This window comes from Colletotrichum higginsianum, chromosome 2 (assembly GCF_001672515.1).
Source record: "Colletotrichum higginsianum IMI 349063 chromosome 2, whole genome shotgun sequence".
NCBI lineage: Eukaryota > Fungi > Ascomycota > Sordariomycetes > Glomerellales > Glomerellaceae > Colletotrichum > Colletotrichum higginsianum.
In genome coordinates this window covers 709285-727789 of record NC_030955.1, presented here as the reverse complement: position 1 = coordinate 727789, position 18505 = coordinate 709285, and the positions used below count along the sequence as shown (strand labels likewise).

Below are 18505 nucleotides of genomic sequence, written 5' to 3'. Positions count from 1 at the left end.
CCGAACCACGCATGGCTGTCGAATTGTCCGAGTCGCATAACGCGATGCCAATTATGTCCGAATAGCATCAATTGTGGTGGTCAAGAATGCTGTGTTGAATATCAAAAGGTTGTTGGATGAGAGGGAGCGATTTGGGTGACTCGGGAAAAGAACAGCCCACTTGTCTTTCTCTGTACCATTTGGCTGGTTGGAAAACGGGATCAGCACAGGAAGAAAAGGGAAGGGAAGATATGGAGGGCGAGATTGTTGGCTTCAAGATCATCCCGACCGTGGCTTTAAGTGTTGACGAGTGCACAATACATTGCTGGAACCAGGAATTCAAAATCAACATCCTTATGTCAACACCATGGCTATAACTGAGCGCTCGCACTCGCTCCTTTTTGGCCTTCCTTGTGCTTCTCCAGATCTGCATTTGAACATCGGTGAGATCACTTTAGAGGAGCACTGCAATATGAAAGAGTAGCGAGAAAACGAAACAAACGAGATAAATGGTTCGACATCGACGGTCTAGTTACCTGTGAGACCCTTTGGTTGTTCCAGCCATGTAGCGATCGCTCGGGTCAAAAATGTATGTTGTGGTCGCGAGAGCAGCCAATTCGTTCCACGAGGCAGAGGAATGACCGGCCACTTCAGCAACCGGATCAACATGTCCCGCCTAGTTTGAGGCATCGCGGTCGAGCACCAGACGAATTTCAGCCTCGGCAACGCTGGCGAGCCTTGGTTTACGCGCATGCGCCCGAAGGCACCGCCAGAAGGACAGGTCTCGGTAGTGGGGTTTGGGAGGGCATCTCTGGTGCGATAGTGATGGGAAAGTTGGGAGGCTTGATGGATGTGAGATCAGTCTTGGGAAGTTCGGAAGCTCGGATGAAGGTCGGCCGGCTTCAAGAACATGCAGAAAGGGCAGGCTTGGTAGCCGCCAGTCCACTTTCTTGCGCTAGGCCCCTCCCGACTGGGTTGCTGGATCCTGCCAAGGGACTCCCGGATGAGGACGCAGACGTCTCCCCCCCCCGAACAAAGGCTGCCTGGCCTGAACGGCGAGCTTCGAGGAAAAGAAGGAGGACGGTGAGACGATATTCAAAGGTTCGCCCAACCGGAGTTGTGACTCGGGATGGCAAGTTTAAGATTGTTAAGTTGAATCGGAACCCGTGGCGAAATCCCAGAGTGTTTGATGTCGATGACCCCACTCCCGGTTGAAAGTTGGGAACCTTCGGCAAGGTCTCTCTGGTGTCGGGAAGTTACTGGATCCCATGATGGCCCATGGGAGGGGGCCATTCGGGAGGACGGCTGGTGGGCGCAGCGAGCTTAAAGTTGGAAGACAAAGGGGTAAACTCAGAGAGGGGAGGGAACATGGACTCGGCCGAGCGAACCATACATAGTTCGGATCCTTGTTGAGGGAGAAGGGGGGTGGAGAGGCTTTAGCGCTGAAGTCTATCTGCCCTATGATGGGATTTTCTGGGAGAGAGATGTGCGGCGATGGACAACTTGGATGAGAAAGACGCTCGATGGTCTTTGCCTTTTCCGGAAGAAGAGGCGAGCCAGTCCTGCAACGTTAGGTTCGGGCGTACGTCGCGCGTTGCGGCGCCGTGCGGCGAGCGGACGGCCGATGTTTGTTTGTCAACGGGGCCTCGGTCTCATCAAGACATGACGATTGGGTTCGGGTTTCCATGGAGAGGTGGACTGCTTGCGGAGTGTCGGGGAGTGTCGAGGACTTGTCCGGGTAGTTCATGTGATGAGCTTGCTGACATTCAAGGCATCATAGGGAGTCTAGGAAAACGGGCGAGCACGGTAAGGGAGGTTGAGACGAACAACGAGATCTGGCGGCTTGGTCCTTCACTCATCGTCCGGAGGCAAATATGAGACAGATCCGGTTGCGTTTATTGACGCCAAATGAGGGGGTTTGGGATGTGGCCAGGAAGGTCGTGCGACGAGCTAGAGCGATGTCGCATGCTCCGAGTAGATGGTGATATCCAACACGTTGGGGCAGAACAGTTCACGATTGATGGCGTCTACGATACGAGATGGCCTGAGGGTATCGATAAGAGATGCTCGCTGGAGCCATGCAGCATAATAGAAAACGTCCATGATGTTGCTCGGATGGCTGTCGATATGGCAGCCGGTAACCTGGGCCCGAGGTCCGTCTTTCGTGTCCTGCTTAGTTATTGTCTTCCGCATAGCGCAGCCACTGGCGCAGGAGTGTGTTTGCAACGGGTGGCTTGGCGCGGATGAGGTTGGTGTCCTCGTGAAGGACGAACTTGAATGCTTCTTGGAGCGACCCATACAGATGGGTCGGCAAGAAAGTCTGAAACCAAGACCACGAGCGGGGTGACAATTGGGGGCCGTTTGAGCCTTCTTCCGATTTCGACAGTCGACTCAACTTAATCCGTTCAAGCACGACATGAGCTGAGGTATGATTGCCGGACGTTTCCCACATATGATTTGTGTTACAAGCGAGAATATGGGCTACAGCATGCGATGGGTCTGCACGAGCTTGACTGCCGTGATATAATAGTTGCGATGAACAACCAGAAATGGGTGCGAGTAGAGACGACGGGGAAACGGGCAGCAAGGCGGCCATGACTGACAAGGCGAGAGTGTTGTGAGATGGCCGAGGACGATCGACGCAGGGCTCGTCCAGCAGGGGGGGTGGCGGTGCAGCTGCCATTGGCGTTGTCGACTTGGCCCGCCAGTAACTTCTTTGGCACGAATGCTATGTCTAGCCATGTGTAGCCCTGCAGGGCATGTGTTTTGTTGAAATTGAGGGTCCAAATGGTTGCAGGCGGTAGCTTTGATGTGATAGTTGCAGGTTTGTCATAAAGTGCCAAGACGGCGACGTCGCTCCCAAGTTGACAAGTTTGGAAGCTGTGGCGGCGACGGAGTGGGTGCCGACCCATAATGTTAAATGATGAACAACCCTCTTCGCGAGAATAATAAGTCGCGCAGGCCTTTGGCTGGGCCATCTGGTATCAAGACGTCTCAATAGGTATAAAATGCCTCATTGTGCTTTGTTTGAAGTCGGGACAGTCATGTGTTTGAACGGAGCAGTCGGGGAATGGTGGGAATGGTGGGAACGGGATCCAAGCCGTGAACGTGTCGAGTGTGGGCGGTTCGAGGTCTAGACTGACGGAACCCCGATGGAAACGTAAGGCAGGGTGGAACTCGATCCGTTTGGTTCACTGAGTAGCCGGTACCCGAACGCATGCGGTGCGCCGGATCCAGACGAATCCAGATTTTCGCCAATAGCACAATGTGTGGTATAGGGTATAGGCGGATAGGCGCGAGGCCACGATTCAGATTGGGAGCTACGGATGGAGCATTGTGGGTGGTACGCCGGGTCCGATTAAGCAACAGAAAGGTTGCAAGGAAAGGTCGTGCCTGTAGATGGCGCGTTTCCGGGAGTGAGTGTGCATATTGACACGAACCAGTATCAACCCTGGAGACGCCGAATCGGCGAGAAAAAGATGCGGGGATGGCGGTCGGGACTCATTCCCTGGTGCAGCTTGGCTGCGTAAGAAACCGACGCTGCTCGGAGTACGGCACTTGTATGTACAACATACATACTTGGGCCTGTGGCTCATGAGGGTTCACGGCAAGGCCAGAGCAAATCCTCGGGAGGTTCCTGAAAAGGTTGTGGTTAGTAGGGAGGCAGAGAGAGAGAGAGCAAGTGATTAGAGTACGGTGACGAAATGGAACATCGGGCCACTGGGAGCCGGGTAGATTTAGGATGGACAAAGGCGTGCGGAACGCTGTGGTCGAGATGGAGCGACGTGGTTGGCGGAGGACCAGACGGTGCTCGGACGGTATAAAGCAACGAGGAAACGGCAAAAGCATCTGATAATGACTTCACGGCGTGGCTCCTGAGCCCTGGCTTGCGCGGGTTCCGAACTCTCCTTTTTCGTGCTCGGCCCGGGCGTTTGCAAAGGCCCAAATTGGGGTTTGAGCGCAGCGAGAGTCGTCATGAGAGACGGAGGAGATGGTAGTCGACTTACCTATCCTATCATATTGGTCGTAGAGAAGAAGCCAGCAGGTAGGTTGGTGGAGTACTTCTACCTTACCTTAAGCATCTGGGCAACATCATAACATGCTGTGGGAGAGTGGGAGGCCCCCGTGGAAGGAGAGGCAGGTCTCCACCTTGCGACAAGCGATTGGCAACGGCTGGGCTGCTCGGTCCCAATTACCGACGGAAGGGGGACGCCACCGGTGACTGGACACTGGACTGCTGCTGAGCCAGCAGCATTCCAGTTTTCATCTTACAGGCCAGGCCGTCACAGTAAAATCTCTGGTTTCTCTGGGTCAAGTTTCCCCCTTTTCTTGCTTCTTCCGTGGTTTATATTGCATTCGTCCTACTGTGCCACGCCATCTCCCGCATGGAGAGACATGCAGATGGCTTGGCTTCTGGAACCTGCCATTGGTGTAGCAAAGAAAGAACTCCTCGACGCCTATCCCGAGATTGTCTCTGTCATCTGGAGGGACAGAAGCATGGTGACAAAAAACAACCACGACATACAGCTTCTGCTTCTACTTCGGCTACCCATGCAGCAGAATTACTGCTGCTCCACATCGGCCAAGACAGGCAGGCCGTTTGCCACGCCCAGGACGGATATCTGAACGGTACAGTAGTATCCGCAGGCTTCACGGCAGCAAACAGGCAATTGGATCGAGTTGGCCGCGCAGGGATGAGCCCCTTTGGGCGCTAACACGCTTTTGGGGCCGCGGTAATGGGCCGAGGACGGCGGCACAGCGCATCGTTGGACATCTTGGCCCGTCGTCTTGGTGGTGGCATTCAGACGGATATTGCATTCTGCGTTTTGCAATGGCACGCGAGATGATGTTTACGTCGGTGACTGCTTGTCGTATGCAATGTCAAGGGGCGGCGGCAGATGCTCACATCTGAACATCTGCGCTCAATCCTATCGAGTATACATATGTACGAGCGGACGATTGCGACATTTCCCCCCATCAATTCTGTTCTGTCCCGTTCGGCTCTATTCTGCATTGTAAGTACTAGCAGACCGTATTGTGCATAAAAGTGAAACCCCAGATCGACAGAAGACAAAATACACACAAGTAGGTTCTCGGAGTCGATGCTTCCAGGTCTGCTTGCTTTTCGTCCTGCCATGCCATGCCTGTCATGTCTGCCATGCTGGCCCAGGATCTCTGTCAATATCCATTACGCTACTGCTGATGCTGGGCTGGCACAGGTACCGGAGCGCTCCTCTCACTGGATGGCGGGCAGAAGGGCCTGCTGGGGCCCTTCCTGGACCACACCCATACCCGCAGCTCCACAGGAGGTGGGTGCCCTGCAGTGAGGTGCCCTGACGACCTGCACTGAACCGAGACCCGCGCTGCGACGCAGGGCAGGGCGGGCAACCAAGGCACACCGCACGGGGGAAGCCCACCATGGGATGTACTTCTGACTACGCGGCGCCCTCCACCAAACCACAGGTACCACAATTGTCTATCTTTCCCCTCCCCTCATCTTCCTTCTCCTCCTCTTCTTCCTCCTCGTCCGTCTGCAGCACTCTCATATCCGATTCAGTTCCAGCCCAGTCACTGCTGCGACTGCTGCTACATCCTGCCGCTGCCAGAATCTCCTCCGCCCCTTTCGCCTGAGCCCGAGCCCGAACGACGATCTCATCTTTGACCTGACTTGTCCTTCCAACTCCTGCAGTCGACTCTGACGACGGCCTACCTACCACCTTGGTCTGTCCGAGTAGCGTGCTTCCGATTGAGCCTCTTCGTTCCTACGCCTCTTCGTACACCTTCTACTGTCACCCTTTCTCTCTCTCTCTTCCCCTCCTCTCTCCTTCTCCCGACACCACCTCTTTCCAACGACAGTCGGCCAGCAACACCGACGAACAGCGCGAGGAACCGATGCTCGTGATCCCGCCTTTGTCAGCCCAATCCCGTGTGCTGCTCCCACACTTCCAATCTCTTCTGCAACGGGCCCCCGCAGCCACCGCCTCGACTTCCTCATCCTGAGGGCACCACCGGCGCTTCTCGACACCCAACCCCCCCCCCCCCCCCCGATTCGTCTTCGTCATCTGGACTTGTTTTCTCCCTCTCTCTTCAAGTCTCTGTGTCTTTCTGACTGCCGCCCACGGCTGCAACCTCCGCTACCGTTGCTTCACCCCTGCTACGACGTGCTGCTGCGCACCATCCTCCCCTCCTTGCTTCTGACCTGGCCCACGACCAACCAACACCAGCCATGAATTTCGACTCGGGCACCGCCTACGCAGAGTCGGACGCCGACGACGAATATGAGCGCAGTCTTGGACCCAACTCGCCCGTTGCCGACGACGAGGCATCCCCAATCGACTCCGAGCTTCCCTCTTCCAGCGAGCACACGCCCACCACCTACGGCCACCGCAGCAGCGCCGACCGTTTGCCCGAGACTATCATCTCCGAGTGGACCGCCGACGAGTGCGCCGACTTCATTAGCACAATCGGCCTTGCCCAATATGCCGATAGCTTTGTTGGTAAGTTGGTCTTGCGATTTCGCCATCGCCTGTTCGCCATGTTGTTGAAGCCTGGCTAATTCAAGTCCTTTGTCAGAGAACGAGATTGTTGGCGAGGCCCTGGTCGCGTTGCAACATGACGACCTCAAGTCCATGGGCATTGCCAGTGTTGGTCATCGCCTCACTATTCTGAAGAGCGTCTACGATGTGAAGAAGGCTCAGGATATCCCTATAGAGAGCGACCACTATGTGCCTTTATGTAAGCGATACCGCACTCTTTGATACCCACCCGCCAGCCCCCCAGCTGACCTCTATTTCCCCCTCACAGCCGCCGACGCCGAAGCTCAGTATGCGACAGCAACCCTCAAGGACATCAAACATCTGGTCGAGCAGCTTCGTCTGCGAGACGAGCGGATGAGCCTGGTGGAGAAGGATCTGCGTCGGCTTTCGGAAGACTTCAGACGCTTGCGCGAGGACATGCTACCTGCCCTGCGCCTGGCTAAGGACTCATCACAACCACTACCCAATGTCTCCAACAACAACAACCAGAATTACGGTTACGAGACTGTTTCACCCCCGGCCCCGACGCCGTCGTCTACCCAGTCGATGAGCCTGCAGCGCCAGTATTCCACCAAGAGGATCATGCTGGGAACGACGCCCAAAAACAGCTCGCCATCACATCTACAAACAACCCATGAGAGGTCCATGGAACAGACGCTGGACCCTTCCAACGCTGCAGAGCGAGCCGTCTTGTCATCATCACATCTGGCAGCCATGAACGGCTCGGTCACAGCTACCTCACCTGGTTATCCGTCTCCGAACATGCCCTCGCCGACATCTCCTCCTACACATGGTGGCGCAACTCTGGGCTCCCGATCGTATCGCTCTGACCGCTCAGAAGCACCCACTCCTTCTTCACGATCGACATTTGCCGAGAACGACCACGGATACAAAGGCCGCGAACAGGCCACGGCGCCGAAGCGCGGTCCGACCCCCGCCCCCGATACCCCGAGTACGAGCAACGCGTCCGTCGAGATCTTCAAATCGTTCCGAGTCAGCATGGACGACCCGTGCTACAAAGTCCTGCCCGCGGCTCTCAAAAAGTACCAGATCAATGCACCTTGGGACCAATACGCCCTCTACATCGTCTATGGTGACCAGGAGCGCTGCTTAGGACTGGAAGAGAAGCCTCTCATTCTGTTCAAACAGCTGGACAAGGAGGGCAAGAAGCCCATGTTCATGTTGCGGAAGACTAACAACGCACAAGTCGATCCGTCATCAGAACAACCTGGGAGCGCGGGGCTTGGAGCCAGAGGCGCGACAACGGGCTATGATCCGCCCGGCGGTATTATTTAGGGGGTGATACCGCTACTGATCATACTCGAAGCTCACCCTCCCCCGATTTAACTTGTTTTTCCAACCGATTCATTTGAGTGGACACCAGCCGCATGTTAGATGCGGGGTTGGACAGTTTGACTGGACCTGACCACACACCGGAGTTGGAGTTCACCTGCATAGCGCTGCGCGGAAGAGACACACGTCTACTTTGGAATACTGTCGCGGAAACAAAGTGTGGATTCGATTGGGCAGGAGGTGTTTTTTTCTCCACGGTGTTTCGTCTTGCGTTTGTTTCTGGACTGTCCGGACTCGAAACGTGGATCCGAGCAATGTTTCTTTCTCTCTTTTTTTTTGTTTTGTTTTTGTACGAGCTTCAAGAACTCGAATGAACAAGACACCAGGGCCGTGATCCGTCGCGATGAAAGCATCCTCCTGCGAGCCTGTTGGGGTTTATTACTGTTGTGGCTCTGGGGTCCGGCTTGGGCTTACGCTGGGTGTAAGCGGGACTTAGAGGATGAGCATGGTACCTGTCTGTCAGGGTGTATGCTGATGTGGTTTGATCCCGCGTAGAGCGGTCGTGTAAGCAACACTTGGAAGGAGGCGAGTGATTTTCTGGGTATTTGGGCGGCGGCATCTGCTCGTGCGACCAAAGGGGTCGCGGAAGCCATCAAAAGGGGCAATTCACAATTTCTTACATGAATCTCTCGCCGTTTCTTGTTTGATGAAGACGATTCAACTCATAAATCATCATACCTTTTTCTGATGGCGAAGGTGCATGACCCGATACATCAAACGGGACCTCAAGCATACGGCGATAGGACGATCCTACTAGAAGAATCGCGCTCACTCATAGACGGACAAGGTGCGAAGTTCGCCAAGAGAAAGAGGCGACGATCGCGTCCAGGGTCAAAGCTATACTCGCGTTCTAGAAGGACGGGATCTGCCTCAGGATGGGACAACTCCCAGCTCCAGCGACGACACAAGCTTGGTTCACAAGGGACGAAAGAGGAAGAGGGGACTACGGGGCTGTGCTCTCTGTCGTGTTTTGTTTAGGGCCGGGTCGTCCAAAGGTACTATGATGATGATGAAGGGGCGGGCGTGATGGCATACTTGGTCCGTAGGGGAGGGGGAGGGCACAGGACAGGGAAGGACTACGTTACACGTATACTGCTTTTCATTGGGAAACCGCGGCACAGTATCGGCACCAAGGTTCAGAAAGAGGCGGCCGTAGATCGTGGTCGGCTGGTTGATTTTTAGAGACACGGGGCTGGTGGCATTCGGATACGGTGTAGGGCCGTGTGGGATGTCTCAGTTCGGTGGGTATCTATCTGGGTCAATGTTGATAGTTCCCACGTCCTGCCTTGAACAGTAGTGCGGCTTCTTGGAAGATTTGATGAAGAACGCGGGGTGCTAGTTGGGAAGGCTGAGGAGGGGGGGGGGGGGGGGGGGGGGGGAGCGGCGGCTTACGGCTCGAAGGTTTCGGGTGATATTGATTGAGTCAAGGGTTAGAGGAAACTCTGAATGAGAGCACGAGGTTGGAATGACGTGCGATAATTTCTTATGGGTGCGTTTTCTCCCCCTCCATCCCCCCTTCCCGCCTATGTGATTTGCTGTCAGCCAACAAGACAAGAAGCGTGGAGGATTGGTGATGATTGAGCAAGCTTCGATTTGGGCATTAAGCCGAGGGGGTGGGATGTGGTGTATTTTGGAGGGTTCGGGTGCGACGTCCGGACGGAGTGGGGTGCGGAGGAGAGAGCCCCCGGAATTTTTTACGATTGGCCCTTGAGATGAGCTCTCCGGTACGGGAAGTATAGGTGAGTGGTGCCGTATGGATATCTTTGGGCGGGCGGCGGTGGCAGAAGGGGCAAAGATCCGAGGTTTGTGAAGGCTGCTTTTGCATATGGACGAGACGCCCGGGTTGTCGATGCAAGCCAAACCGGGAACCGACTTGGTAGGTCCCAGTCCTCATGTCGGTCGTTCTCGCGGCGCGACTGGAAATAGAAAGAGACTTTGGCGGTAGGGAGGTGAGAGGATTGTCTCCCCAACGACGAACCGGTTTCCGCCGTGGACCCGTGCCGGCCGAGCCGTCGCAGATGGATGGGAAGTCGGCTATCGAAAATGGGCTAGGATCCGGGCTGCTGGGTGACTTTTCTGGAACTGCTTTCCCCCGTACTCCTTCATTTCGACGATCCGGCCGCCTGGCCAGTTTTCTTTTTGTGCGGCAGGCTCGGAAACTTAGTTGTGGTTTTTCTTTCTTTCCTTTATGCTGGCCGACACGAGACTTTGGGGAGGCAGCACCTCCTCCCCCCACAGATTTGATCGATCTTCGCTTGTTGACAAGTGTTTGGTGTTTTGGGTATGTACAACAGGGTAGGGGTGGGATGCCCGTCCGGATTCAAGAGGCCGCGTAAACAGGCCGGCCTGACGGGGTATAGGAGGAGGTGTATTGACGTGATCTGAAGCTTGGAGCTGATGATGGAGGTGAGACGGAACCGGGCATGGACTGTCCAGTCACCTGGGTATCGTGGTCTGGCGGGTAGTTTGACATGACGGCGAGCAATGTGCGTATGCGTATCCTTGATGCGCGTGAACAGGCCGACGATCTGCGAAATTCCGTGGTGAGTGCTTGCGAATGGGACTGAATCGCGCGCATGAAGTATCCCAGATCTTGCCGTGATTGAGATCGGCGTGGGTGCGTGTTGCGGCGTCAGTCAGTCGTCGCAAGATTCGGGCCTTGGACCGACTCTTATGGACGGCGGGCGTAAAATCAGACAATCTAACTTGGTATCTATAATATGGTAGACTGCCTATCCCCGATGTTAACATGATGGTCGAAGCTACCTCGCGCAAGGAGTAACACTTCTGTGGTGGTCCACCAAATGACCAAACGAGAGTCTCGCTCTGCTTCTGATCCCGTTTTCTTGGACCCCTCATCCGGTATCTCACCTGGTCCAACGACTCAAAGACGTCCTTCTCTCAGCAGCTCAGGCCCATGTCCAATACTGGGCGACTTTTCCCCGTTCCGGTATCGTCAACCCGGGCCCCACCCAGCGGCCTCGACTCCATATTCCGCGTCTAAGCTCGAGATTAGGGCCATGATGCTTGCCCCATCACGACCCTGGAGTCCCACACCACAATCATAACCCGTCAGATGGCCTCGTGATGTCAGCACAAGGAAGATGCCCGAATGGCTCAGTGGTAAAGCGTCTCACTAGTACCGTCTGTTTCGGTTTTCAAATTGAGACAGTCAATCCGACATGAGAAGATCGCCAGTTCGATTCTGGCTTTGGGCAAAGTGCTATACACTAACCTTTTTCTTGCTGCTTCACAACAGCATCCCAAGCAAGGAACTTACTTGCTTAGGCAATCATTTTCCAAAGAGCAAACAAGGTCTGTCCTCCTTTTGTTTTTGAGCCCAAGTGGATATTAGAGACAGCTGCTGAGATTGCTCCTCCCTATTGGCCAGGGACTTGTGTAAGTCAACGATGATTCTATGATATGAGGCCAGAGTTGAGAACGGTGCCTCTCGAAATTGCTTAGGTACATTACATGGCGACAAGGACGGTCGTCAACAACACAGCAGCTGAGTTTATGCTTTGGGGCTCATGTACTGTCCGGTGGCAATGAGTTGTGGGCGGCGCGACATGTCGCTTAAATAGGACACGCTTCAATGTGGCGAACGGCAAGGCATCTGAAAATTGCATGCCGACCTCTCAGGTCATATCTTATGTGACCAGCAAAGTGTCATGCTCCAGTACTAGAGCTGCCGCTGGTAAGGGTGCCTGAATCTCGCCATTTTGAACCTTGCCCTAGATTTCACGATTGAGGAACACAGGCCGGTTTTGTGCCGCAGGGGAGTTTTCTAAAGGAATATATCAAATATGCATGTTGTGTCTGATTGAAGTCGTTTGGGTACCACAACTTGAGTCTGCCTCGAGGAGCGTACCTGCCTAAAGCCAGGCACGCTCTTGCTTCTGCACCTCTACCCTTTTTTCCTGCACACCTCCGCGCTCTGGATTCCATCAATACCCCCGTTCAATTTTTCCAGATTCACGATTTGACCCAACAGTTCATTCTACTTGCCCGCGAGAGGTGTGTCCGAAACAATCTTCATCGGCATGTTTATTCGAAGGAAGTGAAACAACTGACCAGAGTACACGTGTTTAGACTTAAACAGCTATTTGAGTCGCCAAGGGGAACTGAGCATTTAAAAAGGCAACCTTACTGCTCTGCAGCTCGTGTGTTTCGTTCTACTACGATTGTCTCCCTCTGAACTGACAGATGAAGCTTCCAGGGAGCTCTTATCGAGGCGTCTGCTACGACACCGACCAATATCAAATAATTCAAACATCGGTAGAAAGAAACCGCCCCCTTGGCCTTCAAGGAGCAACCATCTTCGTTATGAATCCTCAGAGTCACGGTAGTATACGGTTTTCATCTGGAACTGGTGATGATTCCCGTACCATCACGTGGACCCCTCCCCCTCCCTCGAGTCTCGCCAACAATGATCATCACTCCGAAGTAAATGATCGGAAGCGCCGTCGGGTTCAGGTCAACATCGTCAAGCAGGGCGTCGCCATGATCCAGTTAGGCTCGGACCTGACCTATGATTTCAGGCTGAACCACGCCGAGGCCGAGAACAAGCTTTCTGATGTCATAGCCGAACGGGATCGTCTCCGACGAGCGCTTGATGACATTGAACATGAGCTTCAAATTACTCGAGATGACTACCAAGCGAGTATAAGGGAGCTAGATGACATCAAGGACGAGTTTGATCACTACAAGATGCATCACGGTCAGAACAACAGCACCGTGAACCAGCTGCGAACGAAACTTCACAAAACCACCCAAAGCCGTCTAAGCATCATCGAGAATCGCAATCAGCTTTTGGAGACAATCAAAGACATGGACGAGGAGAATTTGAAGAGCGAGAACGAGCGAAACTCCCTGCGCGAAAAGGTTGTTGAGTGTGTGGCCGCTCAGGGTAGGCAAGAGCATCGTCTTCGCAAGGTCAAGGCTGTTTTTCGCGCAGACCTCGAATGCGCCAGGAAGGAAGCTGCCTTCGCTAATCGCCACTGGAACGAAGCCAGGAACGAAATCAAAGTGGCCAACAAAGCAATGGATTCTATTCGAAAAGAAGCCGAGGTGGAGAAGAATCATCTTGTGCAGCAGCGCCATCTGCTCCAGAAAGAACTCGACTTTGCCACGAGGAACCACGAGGAATGTCAAGACGAGAACAAGCGACTGATGAAACGCACCGAGAGCCTCAAGAAAGAGCACCAAGGCTGCAAAGTCTCCCGCGATGAGCTCGTAGATGGTCTTCGGAATGCTCAGCAGACAACTATAGAGACCCAAGCCCAGCTGCACGATACCCAACGAGAACTCGAATACAGCCGTGAAAAGTACGCCATGTTGACCACGGAAATGCGCCTTCTGGAGGAAAAAAACGTGGCCCAGATGAATCAGCTCGGAAGCGAGCGCTGCGAACACCTACGTGAGAAACGGGAGGCCACCGAGAGGCAGGCAAAGGCTGAGGCCGAAATCAAGCAGCTCCGAGACCAAACCCACGGTCTCCGGTCTGAGCTCCGGAGTGATATCCAAGAAAATGATCGTGATAAGCTGCTGGTCATGATTTAGGACGAAACTGGCGCAAAGTACGGCAGCCCAAATCCAGAGGTGGCGGCTGACCTCGAGAGGTATCGGCCAAGAGATCGCTTGGAGAGCCGCAACACATGTGAAGAGATACGACTATAGTGACTGAGAGATAGTCATGGGACTACGGAGTATTATATGGTCCTACAGCTGGACTGTTTACGAAGAGCAGTCGACGGACTATCGATGGTCTAGTGCCCCGATTACCGAAGATAGACAAAAGTTTTGAGGTTTTCTTCCTTTTAAATGCAGTTTGGGGTTCCAGCACGTGACGCAAGAAGACTCTGAATCTCCTTTGAGAAACCTCGATGACTGGGGGTCCGGCCCGTGGCTCGTAGAAAGGCAGAAAACCTATATTGTCCAACGTCGCAAGGATGTGGACGGAAGGTGCCGTCAGATTATCGAGGGCCACGATAATATGAAGGGCATCCGTAATGTCCGCAGTCTCTGGCGGTGTTCTTGTAGTACCTGTTGTGGTCCAGTATCGAGGCCCAGTGTAGTAGTAGCACATGTTCGGCATGTCGACGCAGTGCCTGCTCGCCATATGTGAAGCCGGGCCTCCAGAAACGTGCTCGCCGCCCGGACGTCAACGTGTTTACCGAAGAGGCTATTCAACCTTCGGCTTTGCAAAGACTCAAGTCAGTCCCGCCCGATCCTCACGCTGCCTTTCAATGGTGCTTTGCCGTCTCGTCTCTGGACCCTTTTGGCAGCAACCGAGGTAGGCGACCTTCCCACATAAACACATGCCCGTTGCATATTCCCGGACGAGACAAGCCAACCAGCAACCAGCAATCTCTGGATCAACGGGCCTTGTCCCCCCCCCCTTTCCCTATTCCCCGGTTACACGTGGTTTTGGGCATATAAGCCCCAGGCTAATAAACTTTCGTAGAAGTAAGCGGGACGAGCCGAAGCTACCGTGACTTTCCGCGCTCTCGGGTGAGAGCGCCGGGAGATCTCGGCCGAGGTTGACGAATCAGATAACGGCAGTCTGACGTGGATGGCCCGGGACTGACCGGGTTCCCGGAACCCAAGTCAATACATATACATGCATGACTTGCTGTAGCTTGTCGGCATGTGTCTCACGAGAAGACTGCACGAGCCAGCGATTTTACTAACGGGTGGCTGCTTGTCTAAATGAGGACTCTCATGTGATGATGACATTTCACTCGTCTGAGCCTTCTTTAGGACATGCGGTATGGCACGCCCGGTTGCCATTTTTCGGCACCACGGCTGAGGTTTGTTCATCATTATTCAATTCTCACGCGTCGAGCGTCGCGGCCGAGATCCTCGGTAGCAGCATTGTACAGGTGTTATTGGCAAAAAGTCGACAACTCATCCAGGCGGTAGTCGCGTGCGTTTCCCCTTTAGGGATGATCGTGTGTGTCCAGGTCTACCCAGTCTATCGTTTCCCCGCCAGCCATTAAAGCCGATCGATCTATCGTTTCGCTTCAGACACCATAAACAAACATGTAGCGAAGAGAGTACAATGAACACAAAAGAAATAGACAGTTGAAGAAGAAAAAAATCCCAGCGCCAAGAGGCTGGAAAAATATGGATCATGAACGCCTAAAAAAGACCGAATCTTATTCTCTCGAGATGTCACGGCCAAAGACCTTGGACTTGAGCCAGTCGTTGACGACGAGCAGACGGTTACGAGCTGTAAGGCGTTAGATAGTGGCCAAATACGAAATCGGTAGCCGAGGATGGAAACTTACTGCTGAAGCACATGGAGAGGTAAGCGCTGCGCCAGAAGAGGTAGGTCATGCTGCCACCGCTGGCAATGTTGCCGTTCCACCAGCTGACGTCAGCGACGGCCTTCTCGCTACCAATGTAGGCCATGCTGCCCTGGTGAGAGTAGTGGAAGGGCTTGATGTCCTTGATGCGACGGAGCTGGCGCTCGTGGGCCTCGATCTCCTTGGCAGCCTCGGCGGCATTGCCGGGCTTCAGGTTGAGGTCCTTGCTGAGCTCCTGGATGCGGGCCTCAACAGTCTCAGTCCTGGCCATGTTGTTGAAGAGTCTAGCGAGGAAGCTGCCCTCCTGAGCGGCAACCTGAGCAGTCGGGGCGTATCCGGCCACGGCGCAGTCGCCAATGGCCCAGATGTCACGAGTACCCTGGACGACAAGGTACTCGTTGACGGCCAGCCCGCGGCGAGAGTCCTTCTGGGCAGGGATCTTGGAGATGAGGTCGCGGATGATGGGGCGGACGGCGTTGCCGGTGGCCCAGACAAGGAGACCGTAGGGGATGATGAGAGTCTGCTTCTTTCCGTCGGGGCCAGTGGCCTCGGCCTGAACGTGGGTGTCGGTGACGTTCTTGACCATGGTCTTGGTCAAGATGTCAATCTTTTCCTCCTTGAAGGTCTTCTCGGTGTACTCGATGAGCTGCTTGGAGAAGGACGGCAGGACGTTGGGAAGAGCCTCGATCAGAGTGACCTTGAAGCGGTCGGCGATCTCGGGAACCAGACGCTTGATGTCCTCCTCGAAGAAGTCCTGAAGCTCACCGGCGAACTCGACACCGGTGGGGCCACCGCCGACGACGACCATATGCATGAGACGGCTGACGTCCTCGGCGGACTGGTCCTTGAAGGCGGCGGTCTCGACACAGTCCATGATCTTCTTGCGAATGGCCTGGGCGTCACCAATCTCCTTCAAGAAGCAAGAGTTCTCGCGGACGCCGGGGATGCCGAAGGTGGCGTTCTCAGCCCCGACACCGACGACGAGCATGTCGTAGGCGACCTCAGTCTCGGACATGGAGCCCTTAATTTCCGACGTATCCAGAATCTTGACGACCTTCCTGTCGGGGTCGACGGAGCTGGCCTCGGCTTCGTAGAACTTGACGGGGGCCTTCTTGTGGCGGAGGATGGCGCGGATGGGCTCCATGATGGAGCGGTGCTCGATGGTGCCGGTCGTGCACGAGGGGAGAAGAGGGGTGAAGAGGAAGTAGTTTCTGGGCGAGATGACGACGACGTTGTAGTTCTCGGTGTCGAGCTTCTTCAGCAGGGAGACAGATCCCCAGCCGGTGCCTGTCGTCGTGTTAGCATGCTGTGCGCGTGGGCTCTCGGTCCCTCGGAGAGCGGCGTCCGGTGCAATATACCAAGGATAACGAGCGTCTTCTTGCTGGGGTCGAGCTCGACCTGCTCCTCGGGATGTCTGTCGTCGTAGACGACGTATCCAACGTAGGCGACGAGGCCCAAGGCGGAGAGGTAGGTCAGACGCCAGGCCCATCTGAAGGTCTTGCGAACCTTGCCGGGCTTCTTGGGAGCGACATCGGCGTAGTCCCGGCGGAACTGGCGCGCAACGGTCCTGATCTGGGGGACAGCAGCGACTCTTGGCCTCGCCGCGACGGTTCTGAGGGACTGTCTGGAGGTGGTGGTGAGGGTTCTGCGACCGGCGTTGGCGGCACGCGAGGCTTTCGGCGCGAATTGGGCTGCGCGGAGGGAGCTCATGGCTCTGGAGGAAGAAGCCATTGCTTCAATTGGTGATGGCGAGGCAATGTCACCGGTGACCAACGATGGAGGGATAGGTGACGAGGAGAAGGGAGAACGACAATGGCAGCAAGAAGGGAAGGGAAGTGGAAGAGGGATCCGGAGGAAGAAGGAGGAAATTCGGAGACGATAAGGATGCAGCGGGCAGCCAGGTTTGGGGGCTCCGTTTGTGTGACGCAGCAAGACCTGGCGGTATTATTTTTATTTATTTTCATTTTCATCTTTCCTCTTCCGCTTTTGCAGCTGCAGAAAAATTTCAGGTGCTACGGGGGGTGAGGTCAGCATCTGATCCGAAGCTTTGACATCAGGAGCGACGCGTGATTGGACGGCTTGCTTCGACAAGAGCGACATGCCCTGCTGCTGTCGCTGTTGCTGCCGCTGCAGCTGCAAGGTGGTGCACGCGGTTCTTGGCCGGGGAACTAGGCATGCAGAAACAGACAGGGTATCATTTGTGTCCCTTGGGCCCCTCTTGCGATTTCCGCGCAGCCGCGTCGCTCCCAATGGAGCGCTTGTTGTTACCCTATCAGTACCATCACCACCATCACTACCGTGGCACTCACAACTTCCCGGATTGCTAGAGTCATTGTGTGGACTTGCAGGTGGGGGGCCCACCGGAGGTGTGTGTGTCTCTAGCTTGCCCTTGTTTTCCCTCGATGGCGAGAGTTGCCCGCCGCCGGGCGCATGTGTCGAGGAGAAGTAACCCAAGTCAAAAAAATCAAAATGCAAAAAAAATACAAAAAACCCACCGCCGCAGTGCCGCTCACCAACAAGCCCCGGCCACGGCCGGCCGAATCCCGGTGTTTCTATTTCCCCCTTACCCTCATTCTCTCTTTCTACGGGGCCTCCGCACTCCCATCATCTGCGCCTGGTCGATGTCGCGATAGCAACCTCCAAGCCAAGATGACTCAGGAACGTCCCCATTCGCGCTCTTTTTCTCGTGCAATTCTGGCAGCTGTCAAGCGTCGTACCTAATCATTACTACATCTTACGCACACCCGTCACTAATAGTATTCGCTCGCAACTCGGTTTCGCTCCGGCTCCACTCTTTGTCTGGTCACCACTCACCAGCCACCTCCAGCTCCAGCTCCAGCGCCTGTCAACTGTGCTACTTTTTCCATCAACCGCCTCCCGTTTGCGCACATGCCGTATCGACGGCATCCAATCTTGCTTCCTCCCGAGGGCGCTTATTCCGTGAACTCTCGTCTCGCATTCCTCCCGCAACTGCCCGCACGGCACCTCGGCCTACCTAGGCTGTGACTTACCCATGCCTGCCATCCAGCAAAAAAGTTGACCAGAGGAAGCAGTTCGCCCCCCCCCCTAACAATGCCGTTTCTCCGAGCCCCTCCGAACCGGGTCAGCTATCCTTGGTCCCGAGGGGGTCATGTAGTCGATTTAGCTCGCGGCTCTTCGCGAACATGTGTGACGCGACTGGAAGGTCCGCGGTCGTCTTGCCCGAGATTGGTCCCCATACCCGAAAACTTCCCGATGCCCTGATGATGGGCCTCCCGTCCGGCCGATGCTCCCGGCCAGTCCCGCCCAGAGTCCTTCCGCGCCCCTCTTTTTTCGTTCTACTTCGGT

At 55.0% G+C, this 18505-nt stretch overlaps 3 protein-coding genes across 3 annotated transcripts; 2 read left to right on the top strand and 1 right to left on the bottom strand.

Moving 5' to 3' along the window:
• Nucleotides 1-6205: 6205 nt before the first annotated feature.
• CH63R_01969 (SAM domain-containing protein) lies at nucleotides 6206-7811 on the top strand (the record flags this gene model as incomplete). The annotated part of the gene is made up of 3 exons (XM_018296944.1): nucleotides 6206-6476; nucleotides 6553-6714; nucleotides 6784-7811. 3 exons carry the CDS (start codon nucleotides 6206-6208, stop codon nucleotides 7809-7811), a joined length of 1461 nt encoding a protein of 486 aa, XP_018161760.1.
• A 4383-nt stretch (nucleotides 7812-12194) lies between these two features.
• CH63R_01968 (uncharacterized protein) lies at nucleotides 12195-13430 on the top strand (the record flags this gene model as incomplete). Its single annotated transcript, XM_018296943.1, has 1 exon — nucleotides 12195-13430. The coding sequence occupies one exon, from the start codon at nucleotides 12195-12197 to the stop codon at nucleotides 13428-13430; it is 1236 nt and encodes a 411-aa protein (XP_018161759.1).
• A 1598-nt stretch (nucleotides 13431-15028) lies between these two features.
• Nucleotides 15029-16909, bottom strand: CH63R_01967 (Alternative nadh-dehydrogenase; the record flags this gene model as incomplete). Its single annotated transcript, XM_018296942.1, has 3 exons — nucleotides 15029-15102; nucleotides 15161-16465; nucleotides 16537-16909. The coding sequence occupies 3 exons, from the start codon at nucleotides 16907-16909 to the stop codon at nucleotides 15029-15031; spliced, it is 1752 nt and encodes a 583-aa protein (XP_018161758.1).
• Nucleotides 16910-18505: the final 1596 nt, after the last annotated feature.